Source organism: Cervus elaphus, chromosome 6, assembly GCF_910594005.1.
Source record: "Cervus elaphus chromosome 6, mCerEla1.1, whole genome shotgun sequence".
NCBI classification, from domain to species: Eukaryota; Metazoa; Chordata; class Mammalia; order Artiodactyla; family Cervidae; genus Cervus; species Cervus elaphus.
The window spans coordinates 142,434-162,569 of NC_057820.1; the positions used below are offsets into that span (position 1 = coordinate 142,434).

General features: G+C 48.5%; 1 protein-coding gene across 7 annotated transcripts in view; it reads left to right on the top strand.

The window, feature by feature from the left end:
- Positions 1 to 20,136, top strand: part of PIGG (phosphatidylinositol glycan anchor biosynthesis class G) — a 39,418-nt gene that overhangs the window by 13,259 nt on the left and 6,023 nt on the right. For 5 of the 7 annotated variants that reach the window (XM_043905887.1, XM_043905886.1, XM_043905889.1 and 2 more), the window contains 6 exons: positions 5,105 to 5,317; positions 11,456 to 11,673; positions 11,816 to 12,097; positions 13,297 to 13,754; positions 15,853 to 16,044; positions 19,589 to 19,898. In XM_043905887.1, coding sequence (XP_043761822.1) covers positions 5,105 to 5,317; positions 11,456 to 11,673; positions 11,816 to 12,097; positions 13,297 to 13,754; positions 15,853 to 16,044; positions 19,589 to 19,898 — 1,673 coding nt within the window. Of the gene's footprint in view, positions 1 to 502; positions 564 to 5,104; positions 5,318 to 11,455; positions 11,674 to 11,815; positions 12,098 to 13,296; positions 13,759 to 15,852; positions 16,045 to 19,588; positions 19,899 to 20,136 lie in introns of those variants that run through there. The other 2 variants (XM_043905892.1, XM_043905893.1) reach the window with 2 other exon arrangements.

Below are 20,136 nucleotides of genomic sequence, written 5' to 3' on the forward strand. Positions count from 1 at the left end.
ATTTGTTTGCTTTGAGAGTAGTTATAGTCTGTGTTCTTATCAAGCTTATTTTTTGAGCCAGGACTCCACACCTGCCGTTCAGTTCATTCAGAGATGGTTAGCCATCGTTAGTGTCAATTTTGGGATATAGCATCACCTCTTTACTGGTCACCTCCACTTCCTCCAACCCAGTATCATCGCCATCCTCAGCCACCAGCAACCACTAATCTTCCTGTCTCTACAGACTTGCCTTTTCTGGACGTTCCATGCAAATAGAGCCATGTAATAAATGGTCTTATGTGACCGTGGTGCTGCAGAAGACTCTTGAGAGTCCCTTGGACTGTAAGAAGATCAAACCAGTCAATCTTAAAGGAAATCAACCCTCAATATTCATTGGAAGGACTGATGCTGAAGCTGCAATACTTCGGTCACCTGATGTGAAGAGCCAGCTAACTGGAAAAGACCCTGATGCTGGGAAAGATTGAGGGCAGGAGAAAGGTGCAACAGAGGATGAGATGGTTTGATGGCATCACCAATTCAATGGTCATGATCTTGGGCAAACTCCGGGAAATGGTGAGGGACAGGTAAGCCTGGTGTGCTGCAGTCCTTGGGGCCACAAAGAATCAGACACTACTTGGCAACTGAACAAAACAATAACAATAAATGGTCTTGTGTGACCAACTTCTTTTACTCGTGTAATGTTTTCAGGGTTCATTCATCCTGTAGCAGGTGTCAGGACTTGATTCCTTTCTGTTTTTTTTGCTGAGTAATATTCCATTATATATGTGTTCTACATTTGTTTATCAATCCATCAGTTGATAGATGTTTGGGTTGTTTTCACTTTGTGGAAACATTTCATTCCACTAAGAATGATTCTGAACAAGTTTTTGTGTGGACATATATTTTCTTACCGTGTCATTTCTTTCTCCACTAGAACTTTGCTTCTACTCACCTCTGCTCTGCTATTTGTCAGATACATGCCATTTCTATATGCTGTAGGCTGACAATATATATATGTGGTTTGATACATACATACCTATAGTTCTATATAATTGTTTTGGAATTTAAGAGAAAAATACATTTTATGCTATCTTTTATAACTATATAGTTACCTTTAAAGTGGATCCAGATTACGGTCTGGAGTCACTAGCTTTCAGTGTGAAGAACTTCCTTTAGTATTTCTTGTAAGGCAGGTTTAAATGTTGTTCAGTCGCTAAATTACCTCCCACTCTTTGTGACCCCATAGACTGCAGTACGGAGAAGGAAATGGCAACCCCCTCCAGTACTCTTGCCTGGAAAATCCCATGGATGGAGGAGCCTGGTAGGCTACAGTCCATGGGGTCGCGATGAGTCGGACACAACTGAGCATCTTCACTTTCACTTTTCACTTTCATGCATTGGAGAAAGAAATGGCAACCCACTCCAGTATTCTTGCCTTGAGAATCCCAGGGACAGAGGAGCCTGGTAGGCTGCCGTCTACGGGGTCACACAGAGTCGGACACAACTGAAGCGACTTAGCAGCAGCAGCAGACTGCAGTACACCAGGCTTCCCTGCTGTTCAGAATCTCCCCAAGTTTGCTCAAACTCATGTCCATTGATTCAGTGATGCCATGCAACCATCTCATCCTCTGCTGCCCTCTTTTCCTTTTGCCTTCAATCTTTCCAAACATCAGGGCCTTTTCTGATAAGCTGGCTTTTTGCATCAGGTGGCCAAAGTGTTGGAGCTTCAGCATCAGTCCTTCCAATGAATGTTCAGGGCTGGTTTCTTTTAGGATTGACTGATTTGATCTCGTTACAGTCCAAGGAACTCTCAAGGGTCATCTCCAGCACCACAGTTCGAAAGCATCAATTCTTTGGCACTCAGCCTTTATGGTCCACCTCTCACATACATACATGACTACTGGAAAAATTGTAGGTTTGACTGTGTGGATCTTTGTAGGCAAAGTGATGTCTTTGTTTTTTAATACACTGTCTAGGTTTGTCATAGCTTTCCTTTCTAATTTCATGGCTGCAGTCACCATCCACAGTGATTTTAGAGCCCAAGAAAATAAAGTCCACTTTTTCCTCGTTTATTTACCATGAAGTGATGGGACCATATGCCATGATCTTAGCTTTTTGAGTCCTGAGTTTGTTAATAATGAATTGTCTTTTTTGCTTTTTTAGTCTTGGGATGTCTTCATTTCCCCTTGATTTTTTGAAAGGTAGTTTTGCTAGATTCTGGTTCTTTCAGCTCTTTGCACATGCTGTCCTGCTGCCTTCTGGCTTCTGTGGTTCCGATGAGAAATCAACCATTAATCTAATTAGTTTCGCTTCACTCCTTGTAGTTTGTATCTGTACAGCTTGGAGTTCATTGAGCTTATTGGATGTGAAATTAATGTTTCTCATCAAATTTGTAAGATTTTCCATTTCTCAGATTGTATAATTGTATAGGTTTTTATCAATCTGTCTTTCCTGATTCTTCTGCCAGTTGAAAATCTGCTATTGAGCCTTCATAGTAAATTTTTCATTTCAGTTATACTTCTCACCTTCAGAGTTTCCATCTAACCCCTAACCCTTTATTGATAATCTCTGAAGGATGGGACCCTGTCATCCTACCTGCCTTTACTACCTTCCTAGGCAAGGAAACCTGCCTAGTTTCCTTTAGTTCTTTGACCATATTTACAATGACTGCTTGGAAGACTTTGTCTATTAACTCTGACACATGGACCCTTCCCAAGACGCTTGTGCAGCCTCTGCTTTTTTTTTCTCTCTCTCTCTTTCAGCTATACTTTCCTGTTTCTTTGCATAATTGCATGTAGTTTTTGATGAAAACCGAACATTAAATACTATATTGCAGTAACTCTAGCCCTCCTCACAGGGCCTGTTGTCATTATTTTATTTTTGTTGTTCAGTCACTCAGTCGTGTCTGAGTCTTTGTGACCCCATGGACTGCAGCATGCCAGGCTTCCCTGTCCTTCACCATCTTCCGGAGCTTGCTCAAACTCGTGTCCATTGAGTCGATGATGCCATACAACCATCTCGTTCTCTGTCATCCCTTTCACCTCCTGCCTTCAATCTCTCAACTTCAGGGTCTTTTCTAATGAGTCAGCTCTTTGCATTAGGTGGCCAAAGTATTGGAGCTTCACCTTTGGTATCAGTCCTTCCAATGAATATTCAGGGCTGACTTCCTTTAGGATTGACTGGTTTGATCTCCTTGTAGTCCAAGGGGCTTTCAAGAGTGTTCTCCGACACCATAATTCAAAAGCATCAATTCTTTGGCGCTCAGCTTTCTTTATAGTCCAGCTCTCACATCCATACATGACTACTGGAAAAACCATAGCTTTGACTAGACGGACCTTTTTCAGCATAGTAATGTGTCTGCTTTTTAATATGCTGTCTAGGTTTGTCATAGCTTTTCTTCCAAGGAGCAAGCATCTTTTAATTTCGTGGCTGCAATTACCATCTGGGGTGATTTTGGAGCCCAAAAAAATAAAGTCTTTCACTGTTTCCATTGTTTCCCTATCTGTTTGTCATGAAGTGATGGGACCAGATGCCATGATCTTAGTTTTTTGAATGGTGAGTTTTAAGCCAGCTTTTTCACTCTTCTCTTTCACCTTCATCAAGAGGTTCTTAGGGCTTGCCTGGTGGCTCAGAGGTTAAAGTGTCTGCCTGCAATGCCGGAGACCCAGGTTCCATCCCTGGGTCGGGAAGATCCCCTGGAGAAGGAAATGGCAACCCACTGCAGTATTCTCGCCTGAAGAATCCCATGGACGGAGGAGCCTGGTAGGCTACAGTCCACAGGGTCACCAAGAGTCGGACACGACTGAGTGACTTCACTTTCAGTTTCTGCCGTAAGGGTAGTGTCATCTGCATATCTGAGATTATTGACATTTCCCCCGACAATCTTGATTCCAGCTTGTACTTAATCGGCCCAGCATATAAGTTAAATAAGCAAGGTGATAATATACAGCCTTGATGTACTCCTTTCCCGATTTGGAACCAGTCTGCTGTTCCATGTCTGCTTTCTTAGGAGGCAGGTAAGGTGGTCTGGTATTCTCATCTCTTTAAGAATTTTCCACAGTTTGTTGTGATCCACACAGTCAAGGACTTTGGGATAATCAACAAAGCAGATTTTTTTTTCTGGAATTCTCTTGCTTTTTCTATGATCCAGCAGATGTTGGCAATTTGATCTGTGGTTCCTCTGCCTTTTCTAAATCCAGCTTGAACATCTGGAAGTTCTTGGTTCACGTACTGTTGAAGCCTAGCTTGGTTGATTTATTGAGTACTTTGACTAGACCTCTCCAGTGAAGCCTTGACCCCCACATATGAGATCTCTGCCGTCATCCCTGTGAGGGCACTGTGGCCTGGGAATTGGCAGAGCCGGCAGAGCTCAATGATGGTCACTTGCCGTGGTGGCTCTGAAATGTTGCCTCTCTTGCTGTCAGACCCACCCAGCTGTTGGCTCCACTCATTTCAGGCTAACCGCACCTTCAGTTTTGACAGTTGATAATCAGTGTTCTCCGTAGTCCAGTCTCATCACATTTGGGCCACTTTGCAGGAGTCTTTCCCAAGGCCAGTCGTTAAGGTTGTTCTGATACCAGGGGAGCCCTTGTTTCAGCTTATACACTTGGAACTGACCTGTGGTTCAGCTTGTGGCTCTCAGGAAGCTGCCAGCTTCCTCTTAGTTATTTACCTCCAAAACCTCCATAGTTTTCAAGAGCACCCTTAGGCTTGAATTGCTCACATTCTTCTTAAAATAGTTTCAGTTGTTGTTGATGTGTCTCTAGGTCTCCTTTAACTTACAAGTCTCCATCCCCATCCTGTTTTATCGTGATTATTTGTTGAAGAATTTGGTTAGTTGTCCTGTGGAGTCTCTTTCTGCATTGTCTGTTAACATGTCCTCTGTTCATCTGGTAAATTCCGTCTGACCTAGAGGCATGAGTAGATTCAGACCCTGGGGCTCCAAAATCACCCCAGATGGTAACTGCAGCCACGAAATTAAAAACCTGGTTTAGGCCAGGTTGTGGTTAGTACGAAGCACACAGGGTGATTTGTTTTAACATTACTTGTAGAAGGTCAGATTTAAAAATGACTACCATCACACATGTCCTAGAGCCTGTCACCTAAACTGTTTTCTTTTTTCTAGGTGATGTCAGACATCCAACGCACGTTCAACAGACTGATTTGGCTGCAACACTCTCAATAGGACTGGGTCTGCCAATTCCGAAGAGCAATATTGGCAGTCTTATGTTCCCAGTTGTAGAAGGAAGACCAATGCGGGAACAGCTGAGGTTTTTACATTTAAATACAGTACAGCTTAGCAAGTTGTTGCAGGAGAATGTCCCATCATATGAAAAAGGTAAGCCAGTTAGCAGCTGCTAATATGTCCGTCATGCTGTATGCTTCCATTGCACCAGGTGTCTTCCTGATGTTCCCATGATGGGCACTGCAGTGGTCCTTGTGCATTCCTTTTTATTAGTCAGTTCTTCGCATCAGGTGGCCAAAGTATTGGAGCTTCAGCTTCAGCATCATTCCTTCCAGTGAATATTCAGGACTGATTTCCTTTAAGATTGACTGGTTTGATCTCCTTGCAGTCCAAGGGACTCTCAAGAGTCTTCTCCAACACCACAGTTCAAAAGCATCAGTTCTTCAGTGCTCAGCATTCTTTATGGTTCAACCCTGTCATTCATACATGACTGCTGGAAAAATAATAGCTTTGACTAGACAGACCTTTGTTGGCAAAGTTATGTCTCTGCTTTTTAATATTCTGTCTCGGTTGGTCATAGATTTTCTTCCAAGGAGCAAGGGGCAAAATCGCACTTAGAATCAAACCCTGTATCTGCCAGAGGTGCTTGGAGGGCTCAAAGAAAACCTTGTATGCACCAGGACCAAGAGGCCCCACAGAGACTGAGCCAGACCTGCTTTTGAGTGTTGGAACGTCTCCTATGGAGGCGTGGATCAGCAGTGGCCTGCCACAGGGGCAGGGGCTCTGACCACAGCAGATGTGGGTCATGCAGCATGTGGCCTAAGCCCTGTCGGAGTAGGTTGCCATTGGCCCCACTATAGAGCTACTGAGCAGACGACCCACAAGCTGCAGAACAATTATACCAAAGAAATTCTCGCACTGTTAAGAAAATTCTAGGACCTACAACAGATTTCCCAACCTGGGGATCTGGCAAAGGGACTGAGAACCCCCAGGGAGTTTGACTTTGGAGGGCAGTGCAGTTTGATTACAGAACTTACACAGGACTGGGGAAGCAAACTCTTGGAGGGCACAGACAAAACCTTGTGTACACCAGGAACCAGGACAAAGAAACAGTGTCCTCACAAGAGACTGAGCCAGACTTACCTGTGAGTGTTCAGGAGTCTCCACTGGAGGCCTGGTCTGCTGCAGGGTCAGGGGCACTGAATACAACAGTGGTGCACAAATCCTTTTGAAGAAGGTCTTCATTATCTTCATTCAGTCAGTTCAGTTCAGTCGCTCAGTCGTGTCTGACTCTTTGCGACCCCATGGACTGCAGCATGCCAGGCCTCCCTGTCCATCACCAACTCCCAGAGTTTACTCAAACTCATGTCCGTGATGCCATCCAACCATCTCATCCTCTGTCGTCCGCTTCTCCTCTCGCCTTCAATCTTTCCCAGCATCACAGTCTTTTCAAATGAGTCAGCTCATCTGGTGGCCAAAGTGTTGGAGTTTCAGCTTCAGCATCAGTCCTTCCAATGAACATTCAGGACTGATTTCCTTTAGGATGGACTGGTTGGATCTCCTTGCTGTCCAAGGGACTCTCAAGAGTCTTCTCCAACACCACAGTTCAAAAGCATCAATTCTTTGGCACTCAGCTTTCTTTATAATCCAACTCTCGCATCCATACATGACTACTGGAAAAACCGTAGCCTTGACTAGATGGACCTTTGTTGGCAAAGTAATGTCTCTGCTTTTTAATATGCTGTCTAGATTGGTCATAACTTTTCTTCCAAGAAGTAAGCATCTTTTTATTTCATGGCTGCAGTCACCATCTGCAGTGATTTTGGAGCCCAAAATAATAAAGTCTGCCAATCTTCGTTACCCCTACCATAGTTTGGCCTCAGGCCAAACAACAGGGAGGGAACACAGCCATCACAGAAAATTGGATTAAAGATTTACTGAGCATGGCCCCGCCCATCAGAACAAGACCCAGTTTCCCCCAAAGTCAGTGTCTCCTGTCAGGAAGCTTCCATAAGCCTCTTATCCTTATCCATCAGAGGGCAGACAATGAAAACCACAATCACAGAAAACTAACCAAACATTGTTTTGCCATGACAAAGGTCCATCTACTCAAAGCTATGGTTTTTCCGGTGGTCATGTATGGATGTGAGAGTTGGACTATAAAGAACGCTGAGTGCCAAAGAATTGATGCTTTTGAACTGTGGTGTTGGAGAAGACTCTTCAGAGTCCCTTGGACTACAAGGAGATCCAACCAGTCCATTGTAAAGGAAATCAGTCCTGAATATTCATTAGAAGGACTGATGCTGAAGCTGAAGCTCCAATACTTTGGCCACCTGATGCGAAGAACTGACTCATTGGAAAAGACTCTGATGCTGGGAAAGATTGAAGGCAGGAGGAGAAGGGGATGACAGAGGATGAGACGGATGGATGGCATCACAGACTCGATGGACATGAGTTTGAGCAAGCTCCAGGAGTTGGTGATGTACAGGGAGGCCTGGCATGCTGCAGCCCATGGGGTCGCAAAGAGTCTGACACAACTGAGCGACTGAACTGAACCAAACTGATCACATGGACCACAGCCTTGTCTAACTCAATAAAACTATGAGCCACGCCGTGTAGGCCACCCAAAACAGATTGGTCATAGTGGAGAGTTCTGACAGATGTGGTCCACTGGAGAACAGAATGTCAAACCACTTCAGTATTCTTGCCTTGAGAACCCCACGAACAGTATGAAAAAGTAATAAATTTATTTATTTAGCAAATGCTGAATTTTCTCACTATGTTTCTCTTCAGCCAGAGGCTATTGAGAGCACTAGAGGCACAGCAGGAGGAGAGCTCTGCCATCATGGAGCTTCTCATCCAGAGGGGGAAAGAGAGAAAGATGGCCATGGGTGCCAGGTGGTGATGGGCGCCTTAGGAAAATGCTGAACCAGGGAAGGATGGGCATGCAGGTGGGTGAGGGCCGTGGGGCATTGTGGCCAGGCAGGGTCCTGTGGTGAGGATGTGCCCACACAGTCAAGGAGTGACCAGGGGCCATCATGACTGGAGCACTGTGAACCGAGGGGAGCCAAAAGGAGAAGAGGGCTGAGGGCCTTCTAGGCGTTCAAGTGGCTCTTACTTCCATTCTCAGTAAGTGGAGAGCTCCTGCAGGGTGTCATGCAGAGCCTGAAATCTTCCACTTGCGTTTTCAGAGGCTGTCTCAGGCGCCCATGAGGAGGGCTCTGTGCTGCGCTGTAGGAGACTGGTGTGGTGCTTCAGTGCAGGCGGAGGGTGAGGGTCCAGGCAGTGGAGTCCAGGACAGAGGGTTGCTTCTGGATCTGTTTTGAAGGTAGTGCAAAGAGGACGAGCCAGTGGCATAAAAAGCAACTTCGGTTTTCAGCTGAACACTGTAAGGAAGCAGTGACCATCACTGAAGTGGGCAAGGCTGTGGAAAGAGAGAGTTTGTAAGGCAGGGCGCTTGTGTGTGTGCTAGAGGGCCAGGATGGGACTGGTGTTGACAAAGCCAAGTAAAGAAAGAACTTCAAGAAGGAGGGGGTGAGTGGATGTGTTGAATAGGGTTCAAGGTAAAATAAAGTGAGGAACTGAGAATTCCCCGGCACTCCAGTGGTTAGGACCCATCACTTCCACTGCAGGGGCACAGGTTGAATCCCTATTGGTGAACTAAGATCCTGCAAGCCGCAGGGCGTGGCCAAAAATAAAATGAGGAATTAAGAACTCACCATTTCTCTGGCAGGTGAGATCTCAGCAGCTTTGCTGACAGAGGGAGTCACATGCCTGGCTGGCGTGGGTGCAGCAGGTGCAGCGGGTCTAACGGGAACAGGAAGACGGGCTGTCGTCTGAGCTGAATGGGGGCCAAGAAGGGGTGGTTCTTGTTTTTGAGCTGGGAGGAAGAACAAGGTATTTGTAGCTTGGTAGGGATGACACCGACTGGATGGACATGAGTTTGCTCAAGCTCCGGGAGTTGGTGATGGACAGGGAGGCCTGGTGCTGCAGTCCATGGGGTTGCAAAGAGTCGGACACGACTGAGTGACTGACCTGAACTGAGGGAGGACACAGAACTGGAGGGTCATGGCTTTAGAGAGTTCATTCTGGCCCATCCAGGTCTGTCAAGGCTGATGTTTAACGCTGGGGCTGGGCTTGTTTGGATGCCGAGAAGGTCACTTCCCGGTTTGAGGCAACATTCAATGGGATGTGGGCGTGCTTTCCTACTTGAAGTAGTGGGGCACTGCCAAGTGGAGTGAGTGCCATGAGTTTGTGCTGAGATATAACCTGACCTTGCGTTGGTTGTGGAAGACACACCCTGCCGGCAGGGAGTGGTTGGGAACCAGGTATCCTGAATGGCAAGAGGGCTTGGGGAGCATCGGCTCTTAGATCGTGAGGCCTCCCTGTGGGTAGCTGTGTCAGAGACGAGGCCAGGCTGCATGCTTGTTTCAGTCTGGGCCAGAAACAGATAACTTGCAAATCAGTTGTTGCTGATACCATGTGTCCCTTCTCGTATGCCAAGAACTAATAAAGAGGAAACCAAAAACAGGATGGCAGGGTTGAGAGAACTGAGCGCTGCAGTGGATGTGGCCATAATGAGCCTGTGAGATGAACTGAGGCCAGTCCCCAGAGTGAGAGGGCACCCCAGGGCCTCACACCTTCAGGATGCCCGTTGTCTGCACCATCAGTGACAGTGTTTCCTGAAACAGAGCTGGGCACGTGTCTGACAGTGAGACAGGTCTCGAGGCCTGCTGCGATGTCCAGCCAAGTCTGAAGCAGCGCACTCACCTGACCGTCATTCGGCCGTAGTGGGGGCTTTGCTCGCCTCAGGACCTTTGCATGTGTTCTTCCTGTGGATGCTGCTCTCCCTGCTCCCCTGGGTAGCTCCTGGGCATCCTTCATGTTTTCACTTCACTGTCAGACCGCCCTTGTTCCCCACGCTTAACCTCAGTCTTATGTCAGTTCCCTTTGTGTTACCAGGGTCTCTCGCTATTCCCTCTACTTTCCCACCACAGCATTTCTCACTGTGTGTGGTTTTGCACATGTGTGACAACCCTGCTGGACCACAGGCCCACAGTGGCAGGACCTGAACCTGATGCACCTAGCATGTAGTCAGTGTTCAGTTTTTGTTTGGGTGCGTGCCTAGGTCCCCCATTTCTCTGTGACTCCAGGCAGTGGGGTCCCGACACAGACGCACCCATGTCTGTGACTTCGGGGTAGTAGAGGGTAGCAAGTAAGGGAGACAGCTTGGATCCAGACTTACCCCAGCTGTCACTGCCAGCCCATGAGCTGGTGTCTGAGTCGCCTCTTCTCTGAAATCGGCATGTAGTCATCCCAGTCCCACTGGTCCTAGGGAGAGGACTGAGTGGGCTTGGGGTCATGCCTGCCCCCAGCACTTGGTGCAGGTCCCCTGGCTCCAGTGGCAGTGGTGGGGCTGCGGACATCTGAGCCCACATTCGGGTTGTGCAGCGAGGATGCCAGCCTGTGACTGGGGAAGGCTGGAGTGGGCAAGCTGCTGTTAGTTTGGGCCAAGGCCCCTGAAAGGCATGGCCCAGACCACCTTGAAACAGCTCTGCTTTAAGTTGGAGCCTCAGAAAGGAAGTTCTTGCTCTGCTAGCCAGTCGAGTCACGACTGAGTCTGGTTCAGCCCTGAAAGGAAGCAGGCAGCCCCTGGACCTTAGGCAGCCTGCCACCACCGTCCCAGGGGAGCCCACCACAGCCAGGGCTGGGCCCCACTGACGAGCCGTTTCACCACCCTGACTTTGCTTCAGCCATGGATCATCTAGCAGGTGGGGCACGTCAGCCTTGTGGCAGGAGGGGCTGGGAGACTTCCATCCCTTCCCAGAGAGGGTCTGTGAAGAAGGAAAGCAAGTAAAAGGGGCACTGACAGTGAAAAGCAGGGGGGCCCGCTGGCCTTGGGGAAAGGGCCACAGTGGTGCAGGCGTCAGGCACTTCCTGCCCCGTCCTCACACAGAGGCTGAGGGTTGGGGGGATTCTGTAGAACTGAGGGCCTCTTAGTGCTCTGCTTTTATGGGCTGTTACACTCTTGCACCTTGAGGAAATGGAGAGGAGAGGGAGGAGGCCGAGAAGAAGGGCCTTGTGTCCATGCGAGCGGGGCAGTGGGAGGGAGGACAGGGCGGGCACAGGCCGGCGTCACCGTGGTCGGGGTTTTCCTGAGGAGCAGCCACCCCTCCCGGGAGTTCGTCTTGATGAGCGTCAGGCTCTGCCGCGTGCTATCAGTAACAGGACTCGCAGGTTACACGTGTGTGTGCGTGTCAGTGATTTGTGTGTGTGGCCTTTTCTTCTTAGAGCCTGGATTTGAGCAGTTTAAAGTGTCGGAAAGATTGCACGGGAACTGGATCAGATTGTACTTGGAGGAGAATAACTCAGAAGTCCTTTTCAACCTGGGAGCCAGGGTTCGCAGGCAGTACTTGGACGCACTGAGGACACTGAGGCTGTCGCTGAGCAAACGAGCGGCCCAGTACGACATCTACTCCATGGCGGCGGGGACCGTCATGGTCCTGGAGGTACGGGTCCCCGGGCAGGGTCGCTGAGCGGACAGCGTCGCCCGCGTCTGGTAGTTAAAGGACGTGGAGATTGGGTGTTCCTGAACGGGGACGGGAGCGCGCCCCCTCTCTGCGGTCGTGGACACCGCCGCTCCTCTTCCAGGTCCTCGCCCTGCTCCTGCTCAGTGTCCCGCAGGCGCTGGGCAGCAGGGCTGAGCTGGACGTGCCCCTGCTGTCGCCCGTGTGCTCGCTGCTCTTCTACCTGCTGCTCCTGGCCCTCGCGGCGCTGCACATCGCCGTGTGCACGGCGGCCGACAGCTCGTGCTACCTCTGCAGCCTCCCGTGGCCGGCTGCGGGCGGCGTGATGGCGCTGACGGCCGCACTGCTCTGTGCGGTCGTGTCTGCTCTCACCAGGACTTTTGCCGGCGGAAAGTGTCTGAGTCAGGTAGGACTGGCTTTCCAGATGGGCTGCTCTTGTTGCCTCACTGATGAGATGTGGGTTAAACCCCAGGTGTGTAGTAGGCATGGTGCTGGTGGGAGCTGAGGAAAGGGCCCACGCTTCGTGGGAGCTGACGGGACACACAGCGGCGAGTCTCCCAGGCCCCTGAGCATCCCAGCTTCACACACTCACCTGTATTGTCAGGCCTCATGCCTTCTTTCTCAGTTGGAGAGACGGGGTCCCTGGGACTGTGACCAGGGGCCTCTCTAGAGTGGCTGCACAGAGGAGCAAGCGGCTGACTGACGGAGATCGAGAAGAAACTCAGACCTCATCCTCATTCTGCCTCGGAAAGTGCAGTTTCCTGTTCTAGACTTTCTTGCAGCCTTTGGCCTCTGACACCTTCTTTCATCAGCTGGTTGTGGTGGCGGGGTGGTGAGAGAGACACAGGCAGTCCTGGTTGGTTCACAGTGCCCAGGGCCCGAGGGACCCAGGGCAATGACTACAGGCCCCAGAGGGCAGCTTCTGGTCATGGGGCTGCAGATACCCACCCCTCCTCATGGGCCGGTGGCTGAGAGAACACGTATGTTGTCATTTCCCACACATTTCCCTACCTGCTCCAGCGTGGGGTTCCCCAGAGGAGTTAATTCTCCAGGGCTTGACTAGGTTCACCATGTCACCATCATGTACTAGGTGCACACAGTTAATAGAATGAATACCAACTAGCATTAATTGATAGCCATTGAGTCCTCATCTTAACTTAAAATGCTTTACATTAGTGTATTTAAGGGCTAGTACTGTGATACCCTACCTTTGTAATGGAAACTCTGGATTTCCGACAAGTTCATGGAGAAGCTAGACGTCTGGTTTGGTGGAGTATGCCCTTGGGGTTCTTGGTCTCGAGTGGTGGGCCATGGCTGTGAGAGGCAAGGACGGGATGTAAAGGACGGGCTCAGAGCTCTGGCACTGCCGAGAAGTGGGGTCCAGACGTCCTCAGTCTCCTTGTCCCTTAGCTGCAGGCTTGCCGTCCAGGGCAGGGTCACCCTGCTGTCCCCACGTCCTCTGGTTTACCCAGGGAGATGGGGTGAAGTGGGTGCTGGGCGTGAGGAGCAGCAGGTTATCATCTGTGAGTGAGCACTGTACGCTCGTGTAGCAAGAAGGTGGACTGATGAGATTCCTCCTTACAAAACTCATTTTCCTCTTCACAGAATCCACCTCAGTCCACCTCAAGGTGGTCAGAGTTAGATCTTCTCAGCTTCTTGGGAACCGTGGGCCATGTGTTGAGTCTGGGCGCAAGCAGCTTCATCGAAGAGGAGCACCAGACCTGGTATTTCCTCATCAACACGCTGTGTTTAGCTCTGTGCCACCAGATCTACAGAAACTGCTTTCTGGGAGACGACTGTGCCCCTCAGCGTTGCCCACACATGGGAGAGGAGTTTGACGGGGTCACGGTGGCCCTGCAGGGCAAGCGTGCTGGCCGTGAGGGGTGGGAGCTCAGCCGAGCGCCCGCGGACCCCTCCTCCCTGGAAGCCCTCAGAGGCCCTGAGCGGTGGATGGTGCTGGCGAGCCCCTGGCTGGTCCTGGCCTGCTGCCGGCTGCTGCGGTCCCTGAACCAGACCGGTGTGCAGTGGGCCCACCGGCCCGACCTGGGGCACTGGCTCACCAGGTGAGGGCGTGAGCTGCGGCCTTGGGCCAGATGCTGCAAAGGCCTGCTTTTCCTACTCAGGATAGAAGACTAACCCATGAATTGAACTGAAAGGTGACTTTATTTGAGGCTAGCCTGGTAGTTCGGTTTTTCATTGCCGAATCACTGTAAGTGTTCCTGTTTGAAAACCAGTGAGTTTTATAATGATCACTGCAGCAGGATGTACTTCGTCACTCGCTGCCCTGTCCCCCACGGTGCGGGCTGGGGCGACAGGCTGAGCGGGAGCCCTGTGCCCCCGCCCCTCTCTGTCCCCCTGCCTCCCCCACCCCCCACCCCCAGAGGGGCAGCTGCATTGGCTGGAGCCTGGAGGCGTGTCTTCAGCTGCTTCTGAGGCCTCTCACGGGTGGCTGGGTAACCCAGTGGAAAGTATAGCAGGTACAGAGGGCTGAAGTGAAGAGAAGAAGCTAGGACAGAAAAGACCAAGATTTGGCTGTATCGTAAATTTTACTGTCGACGAAGTCTTAGGAAACAACTCAAGTAAGAGCACAGCAAAATGAAAAAACATTCCCAGGAGAGACCAGCAGAGGTCACAGCAAAGGTCACTGTCGTGTCACTGGGGAGAGCTTGAGAACTGTTGGCAGAACGCAAGACTCACAACTATGGTAGACACACTCCTCAGGGAGGGAGTCCCAGAGGAAAGATCAGGGAAAGGCATGCTCCTGGCTGGTGATTTGGCAGCGTCAAATCACAAAGTGCAGTTTTATCCCTGGTGAGGATTTGGCGAGCACCAGAGCACCCTGGGACCACAAACTGGCACAGTCCTTTTGGATAAGTCCTTCTGGAACTCTACACCAAAGGCTGTAAGATTATTTATTCCTCTGGCCAAATAATTCTTATGGTAAATTTCTCCCCGGTGATAACAGTACTAGCAAATCTTTGGCAACCACGGTAACCACAGGTAGCATTTTTCAGGTACCTGCTGTGTGCCCACTCATTCCATTTTCACAGCAGCCTTGAAAAGAGCGTACTGGCCTGTCCCTACTTGGGGTGTGAAAGCAGAGGGGAGCTGAGGCGTGGCGGGCAGAGCCAGAGCTTGTGAGGGTGAGAGCGCCAAGGCAGCACAATGACCTTCTAATTTTCCTGAGACATTGCAGCACTGCGGGAGGACTTGGTGGTTTCCATCCCCAGATGCACCAACAGGCGTGCGTGCAAAGGCACACCCACCACCCCTGCCCCCTCTCCAGGGTGTGGCTGTGCCCACTTCTCAGTCTGGACCCTCCCCCAGCACACTGGCCCCCTGCACCTTTCCATCGGGGCATGACTCTCCCAGTCCGTTTGTGAGGAGGCTGCAGTTTCAGTGATTCCTCCTCCAGGACAAAGCCTTCAGGAGGCACCCAGAGACACCCAAAATTGCCGCCTCTATGCTGTGCTTTCCATTTGTGACAATGATCCAGGATCTGCATAAAGTGCAGCTTGCAGAGCAGCAGTGGAGGCCCCAGTGTAACCCTGTCACCATCCCCAGGACCCACGCCCTGACACTGGCCTCCTGTCCCTGCATCTTTCCTAGCAGTTTTTCCGTGTGGTTTGTATGCATCTTGACTCATCCACTTCACAGGTATTGTTTGGGCTTCATGACCATGAGCTGCAGTGAACAAAACGGGAAAGCCCTGCCGCCCAGGACAGCTCACCTAGGTAGCAGGGGGCCTGGGCAAAGGCCAGGCAGAGAGGCAGCTGTGACAGCCATGTGCCCAGCCTCTCTGCTGGGGTACCTGCAAAGGGGCAGACGCTCCCGAGTGATTGCCTCTGCACTGACAAGTGAATGGAAGAGGATGGTGCCAGGACATGTCCTCCTGTGAGCGGGTGCGCGTTGGTAACCACACCATTTGCCCAGACCCTCCTCACCTGTGGTTGGGGAAAGCGAGGCAGCCCCAGAAAGGAGAGCCAGCAGTGTTGCCCTGACCCATGCAGAGCCGATGGTGGGGACCAGCTGTGAATGAGCAATGAGAGTTTGGGTTAACAGCCCTTTATTTGTTCCATTCTTAGAAAGCCACGTATGTAGACCCATAACGTCACTAGTTGTCCTTGATAGTAACTTCTGGCACCTTACATTTCATCCCAGCTCTGATCATAAGGCTGAACTCTCCGTTCTGGCTGTACTTTCCCTCGCCATGATTTTTGTGTTGGTTCAGAAGAGGTGCTCCCTCACATCAAAAGTGGCCATGGCGTTTGGCCTGCTGGGCATCTATTGCTACCGGGCGGCCATTGGAAATGTGCTGTTCCCATGGAAACAAGACAACAAAGATGTTTCAAAGTAAGTGTACTAGCAGACACAAGCACTTGTTCCTAGACCTGTTGTGATGTTTTATGTACTAAAAATGCCGTGCAATCTTGAGAACGTTAGAGTTGGTTTTTGTGAATTGTGATTTTGTCAACAGTCACTGAGAACACCTCAGTGAGCAGTTCTGTTAGCCTCTTCTTTTGGTAGGAGAGAGACAAATAACTTGGAAGTAAGGTCACTGAGGTGTTTTGTTTTTTTTTAAATAAGGGATTGTTTAAAGAATTTAAAGGATTTCATTTTGCTCCACTAAGAAGTAACTAGTAATGAGGATAATAATGAGTGGATACTCCTAGCAGTTGGGGGTGGAGCATGGCAGAAAGCCCAACTTTCCCATAATTTACATGAGCTCCTGCAGCTGGCTCCTGCAAATTGTCAATACCACTTTCTGCACATCACAGGGCTTTCTCTGTTTTTAACAGTCACAAGGGTTGGGGCGAGCAGACCCTGTTTTGGAAGACTATTCATAAAATGTGTTAAGAATCTTGATTTTGTCCAACCCTCTGACTTGGGTGTACTCTTAGAATTCATCGCAAAGATACAACCAGACATGAAGCAAGAGACTGGGATATGGGTGTGTTCTCTGAAGCATTACTTACAGTTGCACATAGTGAAAAATGAGGTGATTGGCCAGCAGCTGTGAATGAGTCTCTGAGGTCTATGGATCTTTCAGGTCTTTAATCCATTTTGAATTTATGTTTGTGTGTGGTATGAGAGAGTTGTCTGGTTTGATTCATTTGCGTGTAGCTTTCTAGTTTTTCCAACACCACTTACTGAACAGACGGTCTTTCCCCCATTGTATAGTGTTGCCTCCTGTGTCGTCAGTTAATTCCCCACATAAGTGTAGGTTCATCTTGGTTCTATATTCCATTCCATCAATCTATGTGTGTGTGTGATGTGTGTGTTTGTGCCTGTTCCTTACTGTTGTGATAAGTGCAGCTATGTAGTATGTTTTAAAGTTAAGGCTTGTGATAGACCTCCAGCTTTGTTCTTCTTCTCAAGATTGTTTTGGCTAGTTGAAATCTTTTGTGTTTCCTTACAAGTTTTAAAATTTTTAAATTACCTGTTCTAGTTCTGTGAAAAATACCATTTGTATTTTGATCAGGATTACATGAATATGTAGATTGCCTTGAGTAGATGATCGTTTTAACAATATTAATTTTTCCAATCCAAGAACATGGTACGTCTAAACATGTCTTTACATCAGTTTGTGCTGTCTTCAGTTTCTTTCATGAGTATCTTACAGTTTTCTGAGTATAGTTCTTTTATCTCCTTCTTAGATTTATTTCTAAGTGTTTTATTACTTTGATGTGGTTGTCAGTGGGATTGTTTTCATTTATGATAATTCGTTGTTACAGAAATGTAAAATATTTCTGTATATTAATTTTGTATTATTCAGCTGTACTGAATTCATTGATGAGCTCTAGTGGTATTTTGGATTTTCTATGTATTCTATCATGGCATCTGCAAGCAGTGACAGTTGTATTTCTTCCTTTTCAGTTTGGAGTCCTTTTATTTCTTTTTCTTATCTGACTGCTATGGCTAGGACTGCCAATTTTATGCTGAATAAAAGTGGTGAGTGGACATCCTTGTCTTGTTCTTAGTCTAGATCTTTTCACCACTGAATATGATGTTAACTGTGGGCTTATCACATATGGCCTTTATTATGTTGAGGTATGCTCCCTCTAATACCCACTTTCTGGAGAATTTTTTAAATCATAAATGGATGTTGAATTTTGTCAGAAGCTTTTTCCACATCTATTGAGGAGGATCATGTGGTTTTTATTCTTCAGTTTGTTAATTTGGTATATAACCTTGATTGTTTTTTGGATATTGAACCATCTTTGCATCCCTGGGATAAATCCCACTTCATCACAGTGTATGATCCTTTTAATGTTTTTTTGAATTTGGTTTGCTACTATTTTGTTGATGATTTATTATCTGTGTTCATCAGTGATGTTGGCTTATAATTTTTTGTGTGCAATATCTTTATCTGGTTTTGATATCAGGGTTATGCTGGCCTCATAATGTAAGTTTGGAAGCATTCCTTTCTCTGCAGTTTTTGGAATAGTTTGAGAAGGATAGGTTTTCTCTAAACGTTTGGTATTGCTTTGCTAGTCAGAGAAAGAAAAGCAAGTGTTACCCTCTCTGAAAACGTGTCAGGGTGAATTTTGAGAGCTATGGCCAGATTGTTTGGGTGGCCAAGAGGCACAGGGGGCACACCTGGAAATAGGGCCTATCACCTGATGTGGGGAGTCGAGATGATGCTGAGGGCCTGGCTCAGGGGACAGCTGGCAGGCCTTCCTGTGAAAGGAAGGTCAGGTGGGGAGGGCATGGTGATAAGACACCTTAAAGGCTGTTTACCTCAAAGTCGGAGTTCTGTGCAGATGTCAAGACTGAATGTCAAGACTGAATGTCACATGTGAGGGCATCCAACCCAGGATGGGTTGTTTAAATCTCAGTCTCTATTTGTTTAAATCTCAAAGTGTATGTTGCTTATATATAGGATCTGAAAAATGATACAAATGAACTTATTTACAAACCAAAGGGTGATACATGAGTAAATTCCTCTTTCCTCTCGGATGCACCTTTATTTCAGCATCACTCGCATCAAGATATGGATCACTTCCTTACCTTTCATGGAAGACAACAGTATGTACCTTGTTGGTGTCTGAAACATAGACCAGTGCAGCCTTTCATTAACCTGCACTGCCTGGTTCCCATTCTTCCTGTAAAATGCTTCCACTCCCCACTCCATTTATCCTGATTCTAGATGCATCCTGGTTCCAGGTCCATCCTGATTCTAGACTCCCTCCTGGTTCTAGATCTGCCCTGATTCTAAAGCTGCCCTGATTCTAGATCTCCCTAAAAGCTGTTTCTCTCCTTTCAGTCCCCTCAGGTGCTGCTCTACATTGGTGTTCTGGAATCCTCTGCATTTAACTTCTGACTTTCTCCTCCACTCAAGCCCAGACCTGGCTGGGGTGGAAGGCCTGATTTCAGTGGTTCTGGACATCCAGGCACAGCTGGGTGGTCAGGGCCAGAGGGGGACCCTTAAAGACATCAGTGGTGCTCTCCTTCCTGCTCACTGTCAGCCTGCCCAGTGTCCTCCTTGATATGGGACCCAGCCCCTTTCTTCTTGAAATGTCTCTGATTACTTGGGCCTTTGTGGATTTCTCCCTCTTTGACCTTATCCTGCTGCAGCAGTTTTTCAAATTAACTATGCAAAGCAGGTGGACAGATCTTTTGGCCACAAGTGATGGCTCTGATCTTTCACCCAGATGATCTTTGGCCACATGAGCACGATTTCCTATCAGCCGGCAGGCCTGCCAGCCTCTGGGGGTCCTGGGGGGCTGATGTGCACAGGCAGACACCCCTACTTCCACAGAGCCCCCTGCGGTGGGTGGGTCCCAAAGCTTGTATTGTCACCTCAGCTCAGTAGACACATGGTTTTTGTGGGAAAATACATATTGGATTTTTTGCAGCTGGTGCTAATGAATCTGACTTGTTTTGCTTTCTTTAGGGGCATTACTGAGGCTCGTTTTGTTTATGTCTTTGTCCTTGGCATTCTGTTCACGGGCACCAAAGACTTGCTTAAATCTCAAATCATTGCTGCAGACTTCACGGCCAGGACTGTGGGCCTTTGGGAGATACACAGTGGTTTAGTTCTCCTGGCAGCGCTGCTCCTCAGACCCCACAATCTTCCTGTCTTGGTGCTGAGCCTCGCGATCCAGACCATCATGACTCAGTTCATCTGGAGGCCCCTGAGGCACAACGTAACTGAGGTCACTGTGATGCATTACTGGTTTGGTCAAGCATTCTTCTATTTTCAGGTAGGTTTTCATCATTATGGATAGAAGACTGTTAACGTCTATGTTGTTTATCTTTTAGTTTTTCTTTAAGAAATGTTTACTATAAGCTGGGAAGTTTAGTGCAAGAACTGTTGGCATGGCAAGGTGAATTATGCTTAAATCATGCATATATTTATAAGATAAAGTACAGTTAGTTAGTTACGAGAGGCGTGCTTGGTGGCAGCGTGCAGCTGCTGTGCGGGCCTGCTTCCCGCGGGCA